The 14,051-nt window shown below is 47.6% G+C and overlaps 1 protein-coding gene across 6 annotated transcripts in view; it reads right to left on the bottom strand.

Moving 5' to 3' along the window:
- The window catches only part of raw (NDT-like domain-containing protein raw), a 255,811-nt gene that overhangs the window by 75,342 nt on the left and 166,418 nt on the right, over positions 1–14,051 (bottom strand). For 3 of the 6 annotated variants that reach the window (XM_089582324.1, XM_089582323.1, XM_089582325.1), the window contains exon 1: positions 9,138–9,260. The exons of the other annotated variants lie outside the window; for them this stretch is intronic. In XM_089582324.1, coding sequence (XP_089438450.1) covers positions 9,138–9,236 — 99 coding nt within the window. In that variant the 5' untranslated portion in view covers positions 9,237–9,260. Of the gene's footprint in view, positions 1–9,137; positions 9,261–14,051 lie in introns of those variants that run through there. 6 annotated transcript variants of the gene reach the window in all.

The raw sequence follows: 14,051 nt of genomic DNA, 5'->3' as shown, positions 1-14,051 counted from the left end.
TTCATTACAGGAAGAAAAAAAAAAGCAAAAAAAGTCAGAAACGCGTCTTGCCTCTCTGGTTGGGACACGTACGTGTGCGTCAATGCAATATTCAAATGAACTAAGGTAATATAGCCATAGGCACGGCTATCTTAACCACGTTAGCGTAACAGTGTGCCTGCGCTATCAGATTTATCGCGCCTGATTGGCTAACACTGGCGCGGAAAGACCCGCAGGAAATGGTCCACGTTTTGGTCTGCGTCATATAGTCGCTTTGCGGGAGAACTTGACTTCAACTGCGTTGACGCCTCTTGGCCCAGCTGCCGATGGGCATGGGATCATTTTGGAGGATTATATTTATGACTACTTTGAAGGGATCGGAGGCTGCTAGCTCTTTGTCGGCGCAGTCTTGGAGGGTTTGATATTCCGTCATTTTCTTCTGCTCATGCGGAGTCCCCAGGCAGCTTTGGCTGACGGCCCGCATGGAACAACCTTGGCGTATATCCAAGCGACGTCCTAAACTCAGGATGTCGCGTTAAAAATAAAGTTTCTTCACTTCACTCATCCGTCTAACTGGAAATATGCTTACTGTTTCTAGGATATCCGAGAGGAGGAGAAGGAAGAGGGATGCAGATTAAGTGGCAGGTTTTCTTCTCATAATTTGAGCAATGCCGCTGCTGGGAAGGATCACGCGGAGGTCGGCAGCAACGTGTGCCCTATGTGCACACACACATGACGCCGTATAATGCCGTACAGCGTTTAATCGAAGTTTTTAGTTAAAGCCAATTTCGTACGGACGAGATCGGTTCGAGATCGGCTGGCCACCGCACGGGCACCGGAAATCTGAGCGGTGACTCGCGGCGAACTTCGTTAAATAAAGGAAAGCACCGTAGTGAAACAACTCTCACAAGAATCGCGCTGTTTTGAACTATCTCAATTTTACCAGCAAGGGGTTGTTGGGCAGAACCCCAACTACAACGGGCATATTCGAGAATAGGCTGAACGCAGATCAGAAAAGCGGTTCTTATGTTTGCATGTAAATATATGATAGTCTCTTGAATACAATCCCGTGCCCTGGCGGTGTTTAAAACGACGTAACCCGCATGGGCCTTTCATGCGCACTCAAGTCGATTCTGGTTTACGAAGTCATTACCCAAGATATGAGTGTCTGTCTGCTACCTTTCCCCCGCCTGCCCTTTTTTTTTTCGTAAGGATTAGATACACGTATTAAAAAATTCAATTAAAGTATTCATTTCATACACCAAATGTAAAGTCGGCAGTGACCAATTTCAGATATATGGGAAATTAACCCATTAATGCTACCGCATCATACCCTTGATGCAGAGCTTAAGTCCGATTTCGCCGACGTTTGTCTGAAGCCTGCTTGAGCTTGAAAACCGAGCCTCGAACCGAAACCGAAGTGAGAACCGAAGTGCCAGCGCGCCTAATTTGCATTTGGCCTAACCACGCTAATTCGTCCGCCAAATGTTTCTAACGAAGTCGCCAGCGAATAAACCTAAACGAGAAGAAATCCTTGTAGAAATACAATTTATATAAACTTGGCCTTAATGCAAACTTAAAAACAAAAGCGGCCCCAAACCGTAGCCCTGTGGAGCACCGCTGGAATTGCACTGTTTGCACGCAGGCTGGAATTGCACTGTTTGTTACTACACCGTTGGCGCTGGGACGAGTAATTTCCTATCCACCTATGCGCTTTCGGGTTTATGTTTAATATTTATACTCAAGCCAACATAACTGAAACAGGATGCAAAATCATTTAGCTAAGTGAGGCTTCACGCGCACCTAGCAGTTCGGCTTTCTCACTACATTAACCAGTCCTCTGGCGCTCAGAGATGCCATCCCAATGCCTCGGCCTGGTTCTTGCCGTCAGTTGGCATCGCTAACGTGACATGTATCGCTTTCTTGTTCCGTTTCAAAGGACAGCCAGATTTTTCTGAGCAGTTGCTTTAAAAGTAATGCTTTCTTGCTCTAATTTCTGCTCTGAAATTCGACGGCATCTTGATCGTTGCTTTCTGAGCAGTATTTTGCCTCGAGAGGGACTTTACTTTACTTTACTTTACTTTACTTTATTTTCCTTAAAGACCCTTTTCCAGGGTGTTACATAAGGGGTGGGGTTTACAAAATGCAGGAATCAACAGTGCTTGAAAATGATGATGAACATGTCATGGCAGCAATATTATGGGGAAGGCCGTTCCAGTCAGCTGCTGCACGAGAAAAAAATGAGTTGGCAAAAACAGTGGTACGGCCACGTGGACGCAAAACTTGAAGAGAATGACCGATGCGATGGGACCTGCGTTGTGGAAGTGCGCAAATGTATGGTTCTTGTTTTAGTGGTGAATAAAAGAACTTGTGAAACAGGACAAGACTGGCTATGCGACGGCGACTAGAAAGATTAGCTAGACCTGACTGAGATTTGAGGGATGATATGCTCACGTCGTACGAGTATGAGGAGTGAATGAATCTGATAGCCCTGTTTTGAACAGCTTCGATAGCGTGTGTTAAATATTCTTGATGAGGGCTCCAGATGGGTGATGCGTATTCAAGTTTAGTTCTAACGAATGAGATGTACGCTTGTAGTCTTACGTGTTGTAGGGCTTCCCGTAGGTGACGTTTTAAGAAACCTAGTGTTTTATTAGCAGATGATATCAGGTTAGTCACGTGCAAACGCCAAGATAAATCATTAGAAATGGTGACTCCTAAGTATTTATATGACTGGACGAGGTCAACTGGGTTATTGCAAACTGTGTATTTGAAAACAAGAGGATTTAGACGGCGGTGAAAGGACATGCACTTGCATTTGTTAGAGTTGAGCATCATCATCCACTGGGAGCACCAGTCTTGCACATGGCGCAGGTCTGCCTGAAGGGATTCTTGGTCAGAATGGTTAGTCACTGAGCGATAAATGACGCAATCATCGGCGAACAAGCGGATGTGAAAAGAGACATGCTGGGGTAAATCATTAATGTATATGAGGAATAACAAAGGACCGAGAACAGAACCCTGTGGGACGCCAGAGGTTACAGGAAGCGGGTTGGAAAGTTGGTTATTAATGACGACGGACTGAGAGCAATGCGTGAGGAAAGCTTTAATCCATGCAATTATGTTCGGATGTAGGTTCAGCTGGGAGAGTTTAAGAAGCAAGCGTTGATGAGGTACTTCGTCGAAAGCCTTAGCGAAATCTAGGAAAATGGAGTCAGTTTGTTGGTTAGTATCAAGGTTGGCGTGAATATCATGTAGAAAAATGGCTAGTTGTGTTTCGCAGGAGAACCCTTTGCGAAATCCATGCTGTGATGGATGGAAGAGATTATTTGAATCAAAAATTGCATGATTTGAGAATAAATGACATGTTCCATGATTTTGCACGGTACACTTGTTAATGAAATGGGGCGATAATTAAGAGGTGAATCAGTACTACCTGATTTGTGGACGGGAACGACCTTCCCCACTTCCCAGTCGTCTGGAATGGTACCTTCGGAGAGTGATTGCGAGAACAATGAACAAAAAATGCTGCAACAGACTGATTTAGTGTTTTTCAGGACCTTTGAATTGATTTCATCTATGCCGGAGGCCGAGGAATTGTTAATTTTGTCGATTATGCACAAAATTCCATTACTGTTGAAGGTTATCGCGTCCATGCCTGTGGTGATTATAAGAGGCAATCTAAAACACGGTGCGTCGGATTCGTTAGTAAAAACGGAAGAAAACGCAGTGTTAAACGCGTTTGCACATTCGATATCAGTCATCCTTTCACCAGAATTGTTAGTGAGGGTTGGAAGACGTGCTTCCTTCGGGTTTATCAATTTCCAGAACTTCTTGGGGTTATCGGTTATCATTTTTGGCAGATCAACTTCGTAAAATGAACGCTTCGCACTTCTAATCGCCGCCAAGTACGTGTGTTCGGTTTCGTAGTATTTATCCCAAGCCTGCTGGCTTGCTTGACGCTTAGCTGTACGAAATGCGCGTTTTTTCTTATTTTCAAGCTTTTTCAGAGCTTTTGTAAACCAGGGTTTTTGATTATTTTTTCGAAAACTTCGTGTCGGAATATATTTATTGATCAATTCAGAAAACTTATGTTTCAATAGCACCCAGTTGTCGTTTACACTTCTACTATGAAGATCCGTTTGAAACGTCGATATAAAGTTAGCTAGTTCGGTGTTAATTGCGTCATAGTTTCCCTTATTGTAGAGGCTAATAGTTTTCTGAGTAGTTTGTCTTATTACAGGTGAGAAGTTATAACTGGCATGGATTACTTTATGATCGCTGATTTCCCTGAGACACGTAATGAATTCTAGGCTGTCTGGATTGGTGGTCAGTATAAGGTCGAGTGTGTTAGGGACTTCAGGGAAAGGAGCCTGCCTGGGAGACCACCTCGTTTCCTCCTCCTTTCCTCTATTCCCGTTTCCTTCAAATGCTTTGGATGCCAAGTCCGTCATCTAATTGTTGTCACATACCCACTTGCCCGATGTTTTTTCTTTCTTCCTTTACAGGTAATGGACGTTGTCCTGACAACTTCTCTTGACTGGACATTGCGCAGTTCTTGAGGACCGTGAGAGAAATCCATATGGGCCATGGGAGATGGCTACCGGTGAAGCAAGAGCAGTGGGTGTCCAACGATGAATAAAGAAACGTCGCATCGTGGGATGATGGTGCAGTGGACCAGAGTGTATTCGCTCAGCGCTTCATGAGTACGCCGCTGCGATGCTGCAGAATGGATGAGCGGACGACAGCCGACAGCGGACACGACTCGTGCTGATCTCATTGCTGGAGCGTCACCTTCGCCGGCGCGGCCGAAAAACTGCTGCGACGAGAGCATAGCGTAACGGGGGGGGGGGGGGGGGGGGGGGTGCTTGTTGCATTCCTCGAAGGATTATCACTGTGTTGTTCCGAAATGATAAAGTGAGAATGATAAAAGTAACCTCACGTTATGTCTGTCGCGATTAAAAATGATTCAGGGTAACAATTGACATCGGTTTCCACTACCCGCCCGCTGACGGACGTGTTTCATTAGTACGTTGATTTCTTACCTAGACGGCGCACACGGATACAAAATATTTCATACTTTGATTCTTCACCAATGCAGCTCGAGTGAGGCGTAAAGAGCAAGAACGCAAGGAAACAGAAGTGGAAGGTGATAGGCGGTGCCGTTTTTCGTCTCCTTGGACTCGGTTTCGTAGAATTTCGTCGTGAGTGCAATTCCATCAAGCGGAGATAAATGCAATCGCATCATGTTAGTTCGTATGACTTATGCCAAAAAAAGGTCAAAGCTCATTCATTTCTTTTGTCTTTTTCACAGAGATGTCCTTCCTTCCTAAAATTTTAGTACAGTCCTAAATACTACATAAAGTAAATGAGAGCGATACCTTTCTCGCATCAGAAATGCCCGAAACCTTTTCTGGGAGGGGGGGGGGGGGGGGGGGGGGTGCTCGTAGAACGGCAACTCGTCGCGAGCACTGACTCTTTGTTCAATGTTACTTTCAAAAGCGTCGTATTTTCGCAACGCAGTGAATTACTTTTCTGGTCTAGTAATTTAGTAGAGTAATGAATTATTTTGCAAGAGTAATTTAGCAGCGAAAGTAATTACTCCAGAAATTAATTTGATGAAAGTGGACAACTGCTCTTTTCTGCAGAGACTTCGTCGCTCGTATGCCAGGTTGGGAACCTCGACATCGGGCATGACAGGAGGCAATCCCTTGACCAGAGTAGTAGGTCGCCAAGGAGACCGCTGGTGTCCGGTGACGTATCACGAGCATTCCCCATACAGCAAGACGCAAGGCCATCCAGAAAGGGCGGATGGCACACTTTGGAGTTCCCAGACGAGTCAGGAGCTCGCGCACAGAGGCTGCCATGGCTACGTCTGCTAAGGACACAGCGGTGCTCGCTGTGACAAGCAGAATGCAGGCAGAAGCACGCATGGGGCGAAATCTCCGATCGGAAGCTGCCGAAATGGACATCTTAGTACCGCTGAACCAATAAAGGACCTCCTTCAGAGGCTTCAGGAGGCGCAGACAGCTCCGGGCAGCTTCGAAGGCGTTGGGTCCGCTGCTCTCTTCCTTCTTGAGAGCAGTGAAAGGGACGCGTGTTTGAACGTAATTCTGTCATTTTTGTTTTGTTTGCATGTTCCACGTTTTTAATGGCGAGATCTATGGGGAGAGGAGGCTGGGAATATTTAGCTTGGATGGAGTTTGGTGCGAAGGCCAAAGAATATGCATGCCGCGTTTTGCGAGGAAATTTGGCGGATCACATTTTTTTTTTTTTTGGAGGGGGAGAGAGCTACTGTGACTGACTGAGTTGAACGGCGAGGCGCACAGTTCAGTGGAACAGCCATTTCCGGATTTTGCTGTTATCGACTAGTTACGTGCCAGGCCACCGCACCGCTTGCCGCTTGACTGTAGAGACGCCACAGAGAACAACAGTTCGCTGCAGCACTCGCAAGTGACGCGAACGACGAATTCTTCGATATCAACAGGGCGCGACTTCACGACGCATCAGTACGAATAACTTCACCGCCAGATGAAGCGAAGTCGACGATTTCGCGACACCCCAGTGCTACCCAAGCTGAAAAAGCTTTTAGGTGCAACACAAGGTTGTCCTCACCTGCGTCATCTGAGAGGCTATTCGGCATGCCCAACGACACTTTCTCCGAAGCGAAGCAAGATTTTTGACGTTCACTGCGAAGCCGAGTTCCTGAGGAGTGCAGTAGATTAAGAAATGCTTGTAAGAATTGCGGTCACTGCAGTTTTCGTATGCAAGAAAACCGAAAAGTAATTTAGAAGTAATTGCTTTACTTTTCGAAAGTAATTGTAATGTAATGCAACTGCTTTTTGTGAACAGTAATTGGTAATGTTATTTAATTACATTTTGCGAGTTTTTTGAGGTAATTAGTAATATGATTCAATTACTTTTCAAAAGTAATTTTGCTACGCATAGCATCATAGGATCCCAAGAACCCCTGAAGTACGTCCGTGCGCGTCCGTACTTAATCCACTTGATGGGAGACTAGCGTCACTCCATGGGACCGCCGATATACGACATCGCCTCCTTTGGCTTCTGAAGCCAGCGCCTCAGCGACACGCCTTTCATGTCGCGTGCCTCCATCAACACACGCGAGTTTTAACGGTCAAATCAATTCGCAACTTATGTGATGATCGATCACTTGGTGTGTAGCGAAAACGAAGCGTTGGAGTAGAAAAAAGGATGCCACAGAAAGCTGGAAGCTCACGATTAGGAACATAATAACGAAGCCCAAGATTGCGTTGAAGTGCAATTCGGTCTGGATAGATACTTTCATCGCGCCTCCAATCGTGAGCGTAGTAAGAGCACGCGAGGTGGCCTCCGCATATGTGCGTCAGATACATGCACGCAAGGCTCTGTGCAGCGCGCACAATATCTGGACGAACGCTTCGCAATCGGACGCAACTTGTTTGCTTTCCGAAGCGCTCATTTTCGGGTCCCCTCTCCTTGTCTCGGCCGCGGGGAGAGCGCGACACCGCCGCCGGATATACGCCCCCTCGCAAGGTCGACCTCCGAGGTCGGCCACGCGAACTGCGTTTCCTCGGTCACTGGTGCCGCGTTCGGTGTGTGTGCATACAAGCCACTCGTCCTCGGCCATTCCGCGGACACCCCGGCGTAAGAATGCGCACGTCACGAGCCAGGGCGGCGAGTCATCTCGAAAGACGCGAGCGACGAAACTGCGGAGCTTTGACGAGCCGGACAGCGACTCTAGACGGAGCTTCCGCGTGACGCCGGCTGGAGACCTTTGCGAAAAACGCTGCCTGTGCGTCGCCACGTTGCTCAGAGAACTGCTGTGCGCACGCAGGGAGAGTGCAAAGCAAACTGCAACGCAAGCGTCACGCATGTGTCCAAAAAAGCGCCCATTCTGGCTCCTCTGTGGTAACCATAGCCATAACACGGCTGACGCGATGGTGGTGTGGTATGGAATGGTGTGGTGTGTGTGGTTCTACGTCCGAAAGAGAACGTGGGCTATAGAGGACGCCGTAGTAGAGGGCTCGGGATTAATTTCGATCACCTGGGTTTCTTTAGCCTTCGCTAACATCGCACGGCACGCGCTCGCTTTGAACACCTCGTAAATGAAACGAAGTAGAAGAGCTTTATAAAGAGCAGAACATCGTCAGTAACTCCGAATGAGGTTTCTTAATTCACAAGCCTCTTTGTGCGAAGCGATCAATCAAACGTTGAGCAGCGTATTGAGGTTTTTGGACCGTCGATCCACGCGTGCACATTACGTGGGACATCAGAAGGAGCGCGGGAGGTCACTGAAATCTGGCGGCTTTCACAAGCGTCGCTTTCAAGAGTTTCTTTTTTTAAATTCTATTTCGTCTCAATAGCACGGATATTTTAAATAGAGAGTTGCAGAGCCCTTTAATTTTCCGAACGCCAATAATACCCGGTAGGAGTGCCCACCCTAAGAATGGACCCACGCGAATTGTGTCTGTATGCCACCACAGCATCAGGCCGCAAAGACTCTCGGTTGGCTGGGAATCGCCCAGTCAAGCGTGGAGTATCTTGTTTGACGCTGTACAGCCGACGGCCTTGAACGGTCAGGAAACAACGCTTTCGTAGGGCTTCTATGCGACAAAACGCTGCGGGCGAAAGGTACAGTTGACAAAACGCTGCGGGCGAAAGGTACAGTCGAATGCGTCTCCCTCTGTGGGGTATTCTTTTTGAGGCTGCAGTCACAACTGTATTCCCCGATTGGTAGGCTTCCATATGTTCTTTATGGCCCACAGGGCTTGCGCAACTAATTTAAAGTTTAAACGGCGAAATAGTTCACGTCAGACGCAGTACACATCCTAAGGAGTTCCCGGCGTGTGTTCGAATTGATAACACAAAAGAAAAAAAGAAAATGAAACATAGTGTGTTATCGCATCCATTGAGCAAAGTCATAGATAAGGCCTGCTATAGGGTCTGCTATAGCAAGCCTCGCTATGTAGGCCTCGAAATGCACCTTGAAAAAGATTTCTTGGGGTGCAAGCCTTGACTACGTTTTTATTTTTGTTAGTTTAGAGGTTCTTTGGACGCATGCAGAGCGAAAAAAAGGCGCCAGGACGGTCAGCAGTCTTTGGCCTCGATGGACAATAAACACTAGCAAAAATAAGAGTGTAAGAAACGGAGCTTACCCGCAGCAAGCGGAGCAACTTGAATGCAAGCATGACCGGCGCGCCGCGGAATCTGTTCGGTGGAGACTTCGAGTCCCGCTCTGCTCCGAGAGGCGCCATTGCGCGGTTTTGACTCCAGCTTCTCTCCCTTCCGCCCGTCTCTCTCCTCCTTTTCCCCCAGAGCGTCGAACAAAGAAAAATGCGATTTCGTCACTGTGGAAGGGAAGGCTACCGACACGCCTTCGGGCAATTGGTTGCAGTCCGGACCAATCACGAGACTTTGCTGGCAGCGGCAGCTCACAGCGGGTTACCACCGAGCATGCAACATTAGACGGCTGTCGGCCACCGAAGGCAAACGCCGAACCAACACATGCACGACGAGCAGCACGCAGCGGCAGGCCGCCCATGTAATGCGGAGACAGCGTAACGATTCTTTTTTCGTACCAGGGCAGCGGAGTGGCTTCCAAGAGAAGCAGAACGTATGGCAGGGGGCTATAAAGAGTCAAGCGAAGAGTTGGGATTACGAAATTTGCTGGAATGAAATGATCACAAATTGAAGGTTCGACCATACTACTGCCGAGTAGATTTGTTTACGTACTGATTTCTTTTTTTTTTCGCCTACCATTAGCCACTGGAACGTGTTACCAGAAGATATGGTTTGCCGCAACACTGCGGAGCTGTATGAAGTTCTATTCCCCCCGGTTTAATGCCCGAGTGCCGCTGCAGGTATTCTAAGAATAAATAGGATGGCCGCGGCTGTGGCAGGGATAATCGGAGTCCAGTGGGAGGGGCCTCGTTTCTGCACTGGGCTGATGACGTAAACGATAGAGATGATCACGTGCTCCGCGCACCTACCGGCAGAACCCGTAGATGCGCGACACCGTTTGAGCCAATGACGATGGGCCAAGAGAATCGAGCTGGAATAGGATTTGGGCAAACATTACCTCTGTCCAGGGGGATGGAACAGAATCCCCGCGATAAATGTTTACGGTATATGTACCAAACCTGAACCGAAACTCTACGGGCGTCTCTTGCATAGGAGTCGCGATCTAGCCGCGAGAAAAGATAATAAAGGAGGACGGTCTGGCATGTGGGGTTTAACGTCACGAAGCTGCACAGAGAGAGCGTAGTGGGATTAATTTCGACCACTTGGAGTTCCTTGAGACGTGCACTGACATCGCACAGCACCCGGTTGTGTACTCCATCGAACTGCGGTCGCCGTGGGCAGGATTCGACCCCGCGACTTGGCATCAGCAGCCGAACGCCATAGCCACTAAGCCACCACGGCGGGCTTAAAAAAATGAGAAATGACCGTGGTAGTGATTGCCCCATCTTGCTTCTTTGTCTGTTCATGTGTAAACTTTTTTGCATTTTGTAGCGCTGATTTCTTTCCTATCATCTGCAGAAAAAGGAAGCATACGCATGCTGCAAAACGCCCCTATCGTGCTCTCTTTTTTTTTTCCCTTTTCTTGACTGCTGCAGTCATCACCCATTATTTCATGCCTTGCTCTCAGGTTGACTCTTCCTTGCAATCTGCACACGGGAATGAATAAAATATAAATGATCTAATTTCGAAAATTCTGCGAATGCAAGCAATAAAGGGGCTTCGCTTGAAACTTTGTTTTAAACAAAGCGGGACGAGGAAAGATGAACATGTGTGAAAATGCCCGTGCGTTGCCCCCTCGCTCGCTTACAGTTCGCACATTGGTAGATTACAAACTGCCGCTATCGTAATCCGGCGAGAGCAGCAAAAAGAGGTAGAAAAAATAAGGCATCCGCGGCGCTGAAGAACTGGCAGCCCGCTTCTGCGAACTGCTCCCCTTATAGTAAAAGGGTAGCAGGGTAGAACGATTTTCAAGACCTATCTACACACGCGCCTTTCGTTTCATGGGCAAATACGTAACACCTAGAGATGCATGACTGCAGCATAACGGGAAGTTTAACGACAGCTTGGGGCGTCAGAGTCGTCCCGTGTCCAGAAGCAAGTTCTGCTATCGCCGACATTCCCATAGCATCTGGGAGTAAGCCGTCCTCCGTATCGCACTCCCTTACACAAGAGAGTGCGCTAGAGGACGGCTTAGTCCCTCTTTACTCCTTTCTTTTTACAGTGTGCACGCGCCCGCCTATCACGGCGTGTCACGAGCAGGCTCGCGCCAGCTGGACCCTTCGCTTTTATATAGGCGTATTGATGTTCAGAGTGCGCGCCTCCTCTCGTAGCTGTGCGAGATGCGGACGCCGCTGCGATCGAGACCTCGCGACTTCAGCCGCTGAGAGCTGAAGCAAATTCCGAGAGAGCAAATATATCCTCCTTATTCTGGCGTGGTCCCTTTAGAGATGCCGGCGCCGGAGCAGCCGTACTCTTCCCACAGGGACAGTACCGCCTTGCAGATGCAGCCGTTCTCGAATATTCAAATAACACTAGGTAAAATAGGCAAAATTAGGTAAACAACCAGAGCTGAGGCGACAGTAGGTCGAACAACGTCTTCGTCTTCCTCCCATGTAGCCCATAAAAACATCAGCACAGCATAAAGTCATTTCCTGCAGGAAGTGCCGCGCTTTACATAAGAAGGAAAAGCCCACATGTTTCTCAGGAGTTGCCGATCTTTGCACGGATGACGTCGAGGTAGCGGCTGCTCTACTGTGACTGAATGTGTGTGTAGAGGGGGACTTGTGGAGTGGATTATGATCTGCTTTGAGTGAATGTATGCATAGGTGGTGACTGCGGGAGTGGAATATATGTACTATTATAAGTGACTGCGTGCATAGCGGGGCAGATCTGACCGGTTTTAGGACATTATTAACATACAAGTGACGCTACGGTGGAGCAATTGCCGGCAGAATAAGCAAGACTAATCCAACCTGTAGCGTACAACAACTCAACTCAACTCACTCAGCAATATATCTTACTTTTCAGGGTTCGTTTACGCCTAATGGGGAAGTTTTTAATATCTCCTACGTCTATGAAACGTTCCGGTGTGCGCTGGCAACATCAGCGAAGAAAGACAGTCGCCACAGTATTTTTCTTGCGTTATTTTCCGTACCGCCGGGGCTCATGGTTTATAATCACCGCGACTCACATCAAGGGGGTAATGGGGGGCAACGAAAACGGTCCGCACATGGAGGAAGAGAGAAAGATAGGGGTAGCCATGACTCCACCTTGTGTTAAGCCGGAAGAGAGCACAGTACCATATTGTCCTGGAAGATCATATACTCACCGTTGTACGTCACCTTTCTTATTCAGTGCGCTAGCACTTATAGTGGCCATTTCCTGAATTTAGCCTTTGTTTGTTCTTTGTTTTTTTTTTATCAGAAGCATGCTTTGTGGTAGGCTGCCAACGGTTCATGGGCAACCTGCCCAGGTGTGTGTGCGTGTGTATACAAGATGTTTCGCAAAAGATTTTACAAAATTTTTAAAAATAGGTTTTTGAGCTGGAAAAGCGCTTTTTCCGGCATAGCACTGTCAGCGGTGTAGCACGTCAGAATACACCTAAGACGTTCTAACTAGCAGGCCGATTGACTAATATAAAATAGTCAACTTTTTAACTACTACCGTTAGCCTCCTTAGTTATTGAGAGGCGTGTAGCCCAACGTAAGTAATACCCATAACAGTTTTCAGAATTTCGAAAACGCGATTACCCTCGGCGCTGTGGCCCGTCAAACTTTGGCTATTTCAACGTACTGCGGGCACTACAGAGGCTGCTTTGCCGGCAAGCTTCTCGAAAGCTTATGTATTTTGGTGGCAAAAAGTTGTGCCACAGCGCCGAGGGTAACCGTGTTTTCGAGATTCTGAAAACTGATATAGACGATACTTACGGTGGGCTACATGCCTCTCAATAATTAAGGAGTCTAACAGTAATAGTTAAAAAGTTAACTATTCAATATTAGTTAACCAGCCTGCTAGCTAGCACTTCTTAACTGTATTCTGATGTACTACACCACTGCCAATGCTATGCCGAAAAAAAAACGCCCTTCTAACTCGAGAAGCTTGTTTTTAGAAACTGAGTAGAATCTTAGGCGAAACACAGTGAAACACCCTGTAGGCTAACCGCGTTTTCGGAATTCTAAAAACTGGTACGGGCCGCCGCGGTGGCTCAGTGATTGTGACACTCGGCTGCTGACCCGAAAGACGCGGGTTCGATCCCGGCCGCGGCGGTCGAATTTCGATGGAGGCGAAAATCTAGAGGCCCATGTGCTGTGCGATGTCAGTGCACGTTAAAGAACCGCAGGTGGTCGAAATTTCCGGAGCCCTTCACTACGCCGTCCCTCATAGCCTGAGCCGCTTTGGGACGTTAAACCCCATAAACCAAACCAAAAACTGGTACGGATATTACTTACGGTGGGGTTCCGAACGTGGCACTTCGGGATCTATTTACAGCTGTTTACATCGCAAGCCACCATATTGCAACGGACTAGGTAGCCAGTTTGAAACTTCGTGCTATCACCGACTTTAGCATGCGCTCTGACTGCTGGTAACCGCGATCAATTTCTTAAATTTATTGAAACTGGCTGCCCTTAAGCGCTGTCTGTTGTAATGTATGGACTTATAGTGCCCAGCATACACTCAATTTACTGACCCTACAGTGTTGAGCTCTGTACTAAACAGACACACATAGAAATAAGCAATACAAAAGCGCGGCCATTTAAAAAGTGGTCATGGTTGCCAGCTGCCAGAGGCTTTTGTGAACATGGCAGTAGTAAGAAGTTCCTTTCTGGCAACTTAGTCTCGCGGCATATGGCTGGCTCTAAAGAGCTGGCGAGGCTACGGGTTGAGACATTGTGTATCTCTCACTGAAAGTGCGCAGTGAAAGCGCGGGCGAAGTTAATATACATTTCATATATTTTATTTCAGCATGCGGTGCTCTGGAGTGAAACATTTAGATACCCGTCATTCCTGATGGTCCTTATGAATGATGAAGCTTTTTACGAAGTCAGGCA

Source organism: Amblyomma mixtum, chromosome 3 (assembly GCF_055824585.1).
Source record: "Amblyomma mixtum isolate Tamu chromosome 3, ASM5582458v1, whole genome shotgun sequence".
NCBI classification, from domain to species: domain Eukaryota; kingdom Metazoa; phylum Arthropoda; class Arachnida; order Ixodida; family Ixodidae; genus Amblyomma; species Amblyomma mixtum.
Note: the sequence above shows the minus strand (reverse complement) of the source record. Positions and strands in the feature narration are given on the sequence as shown.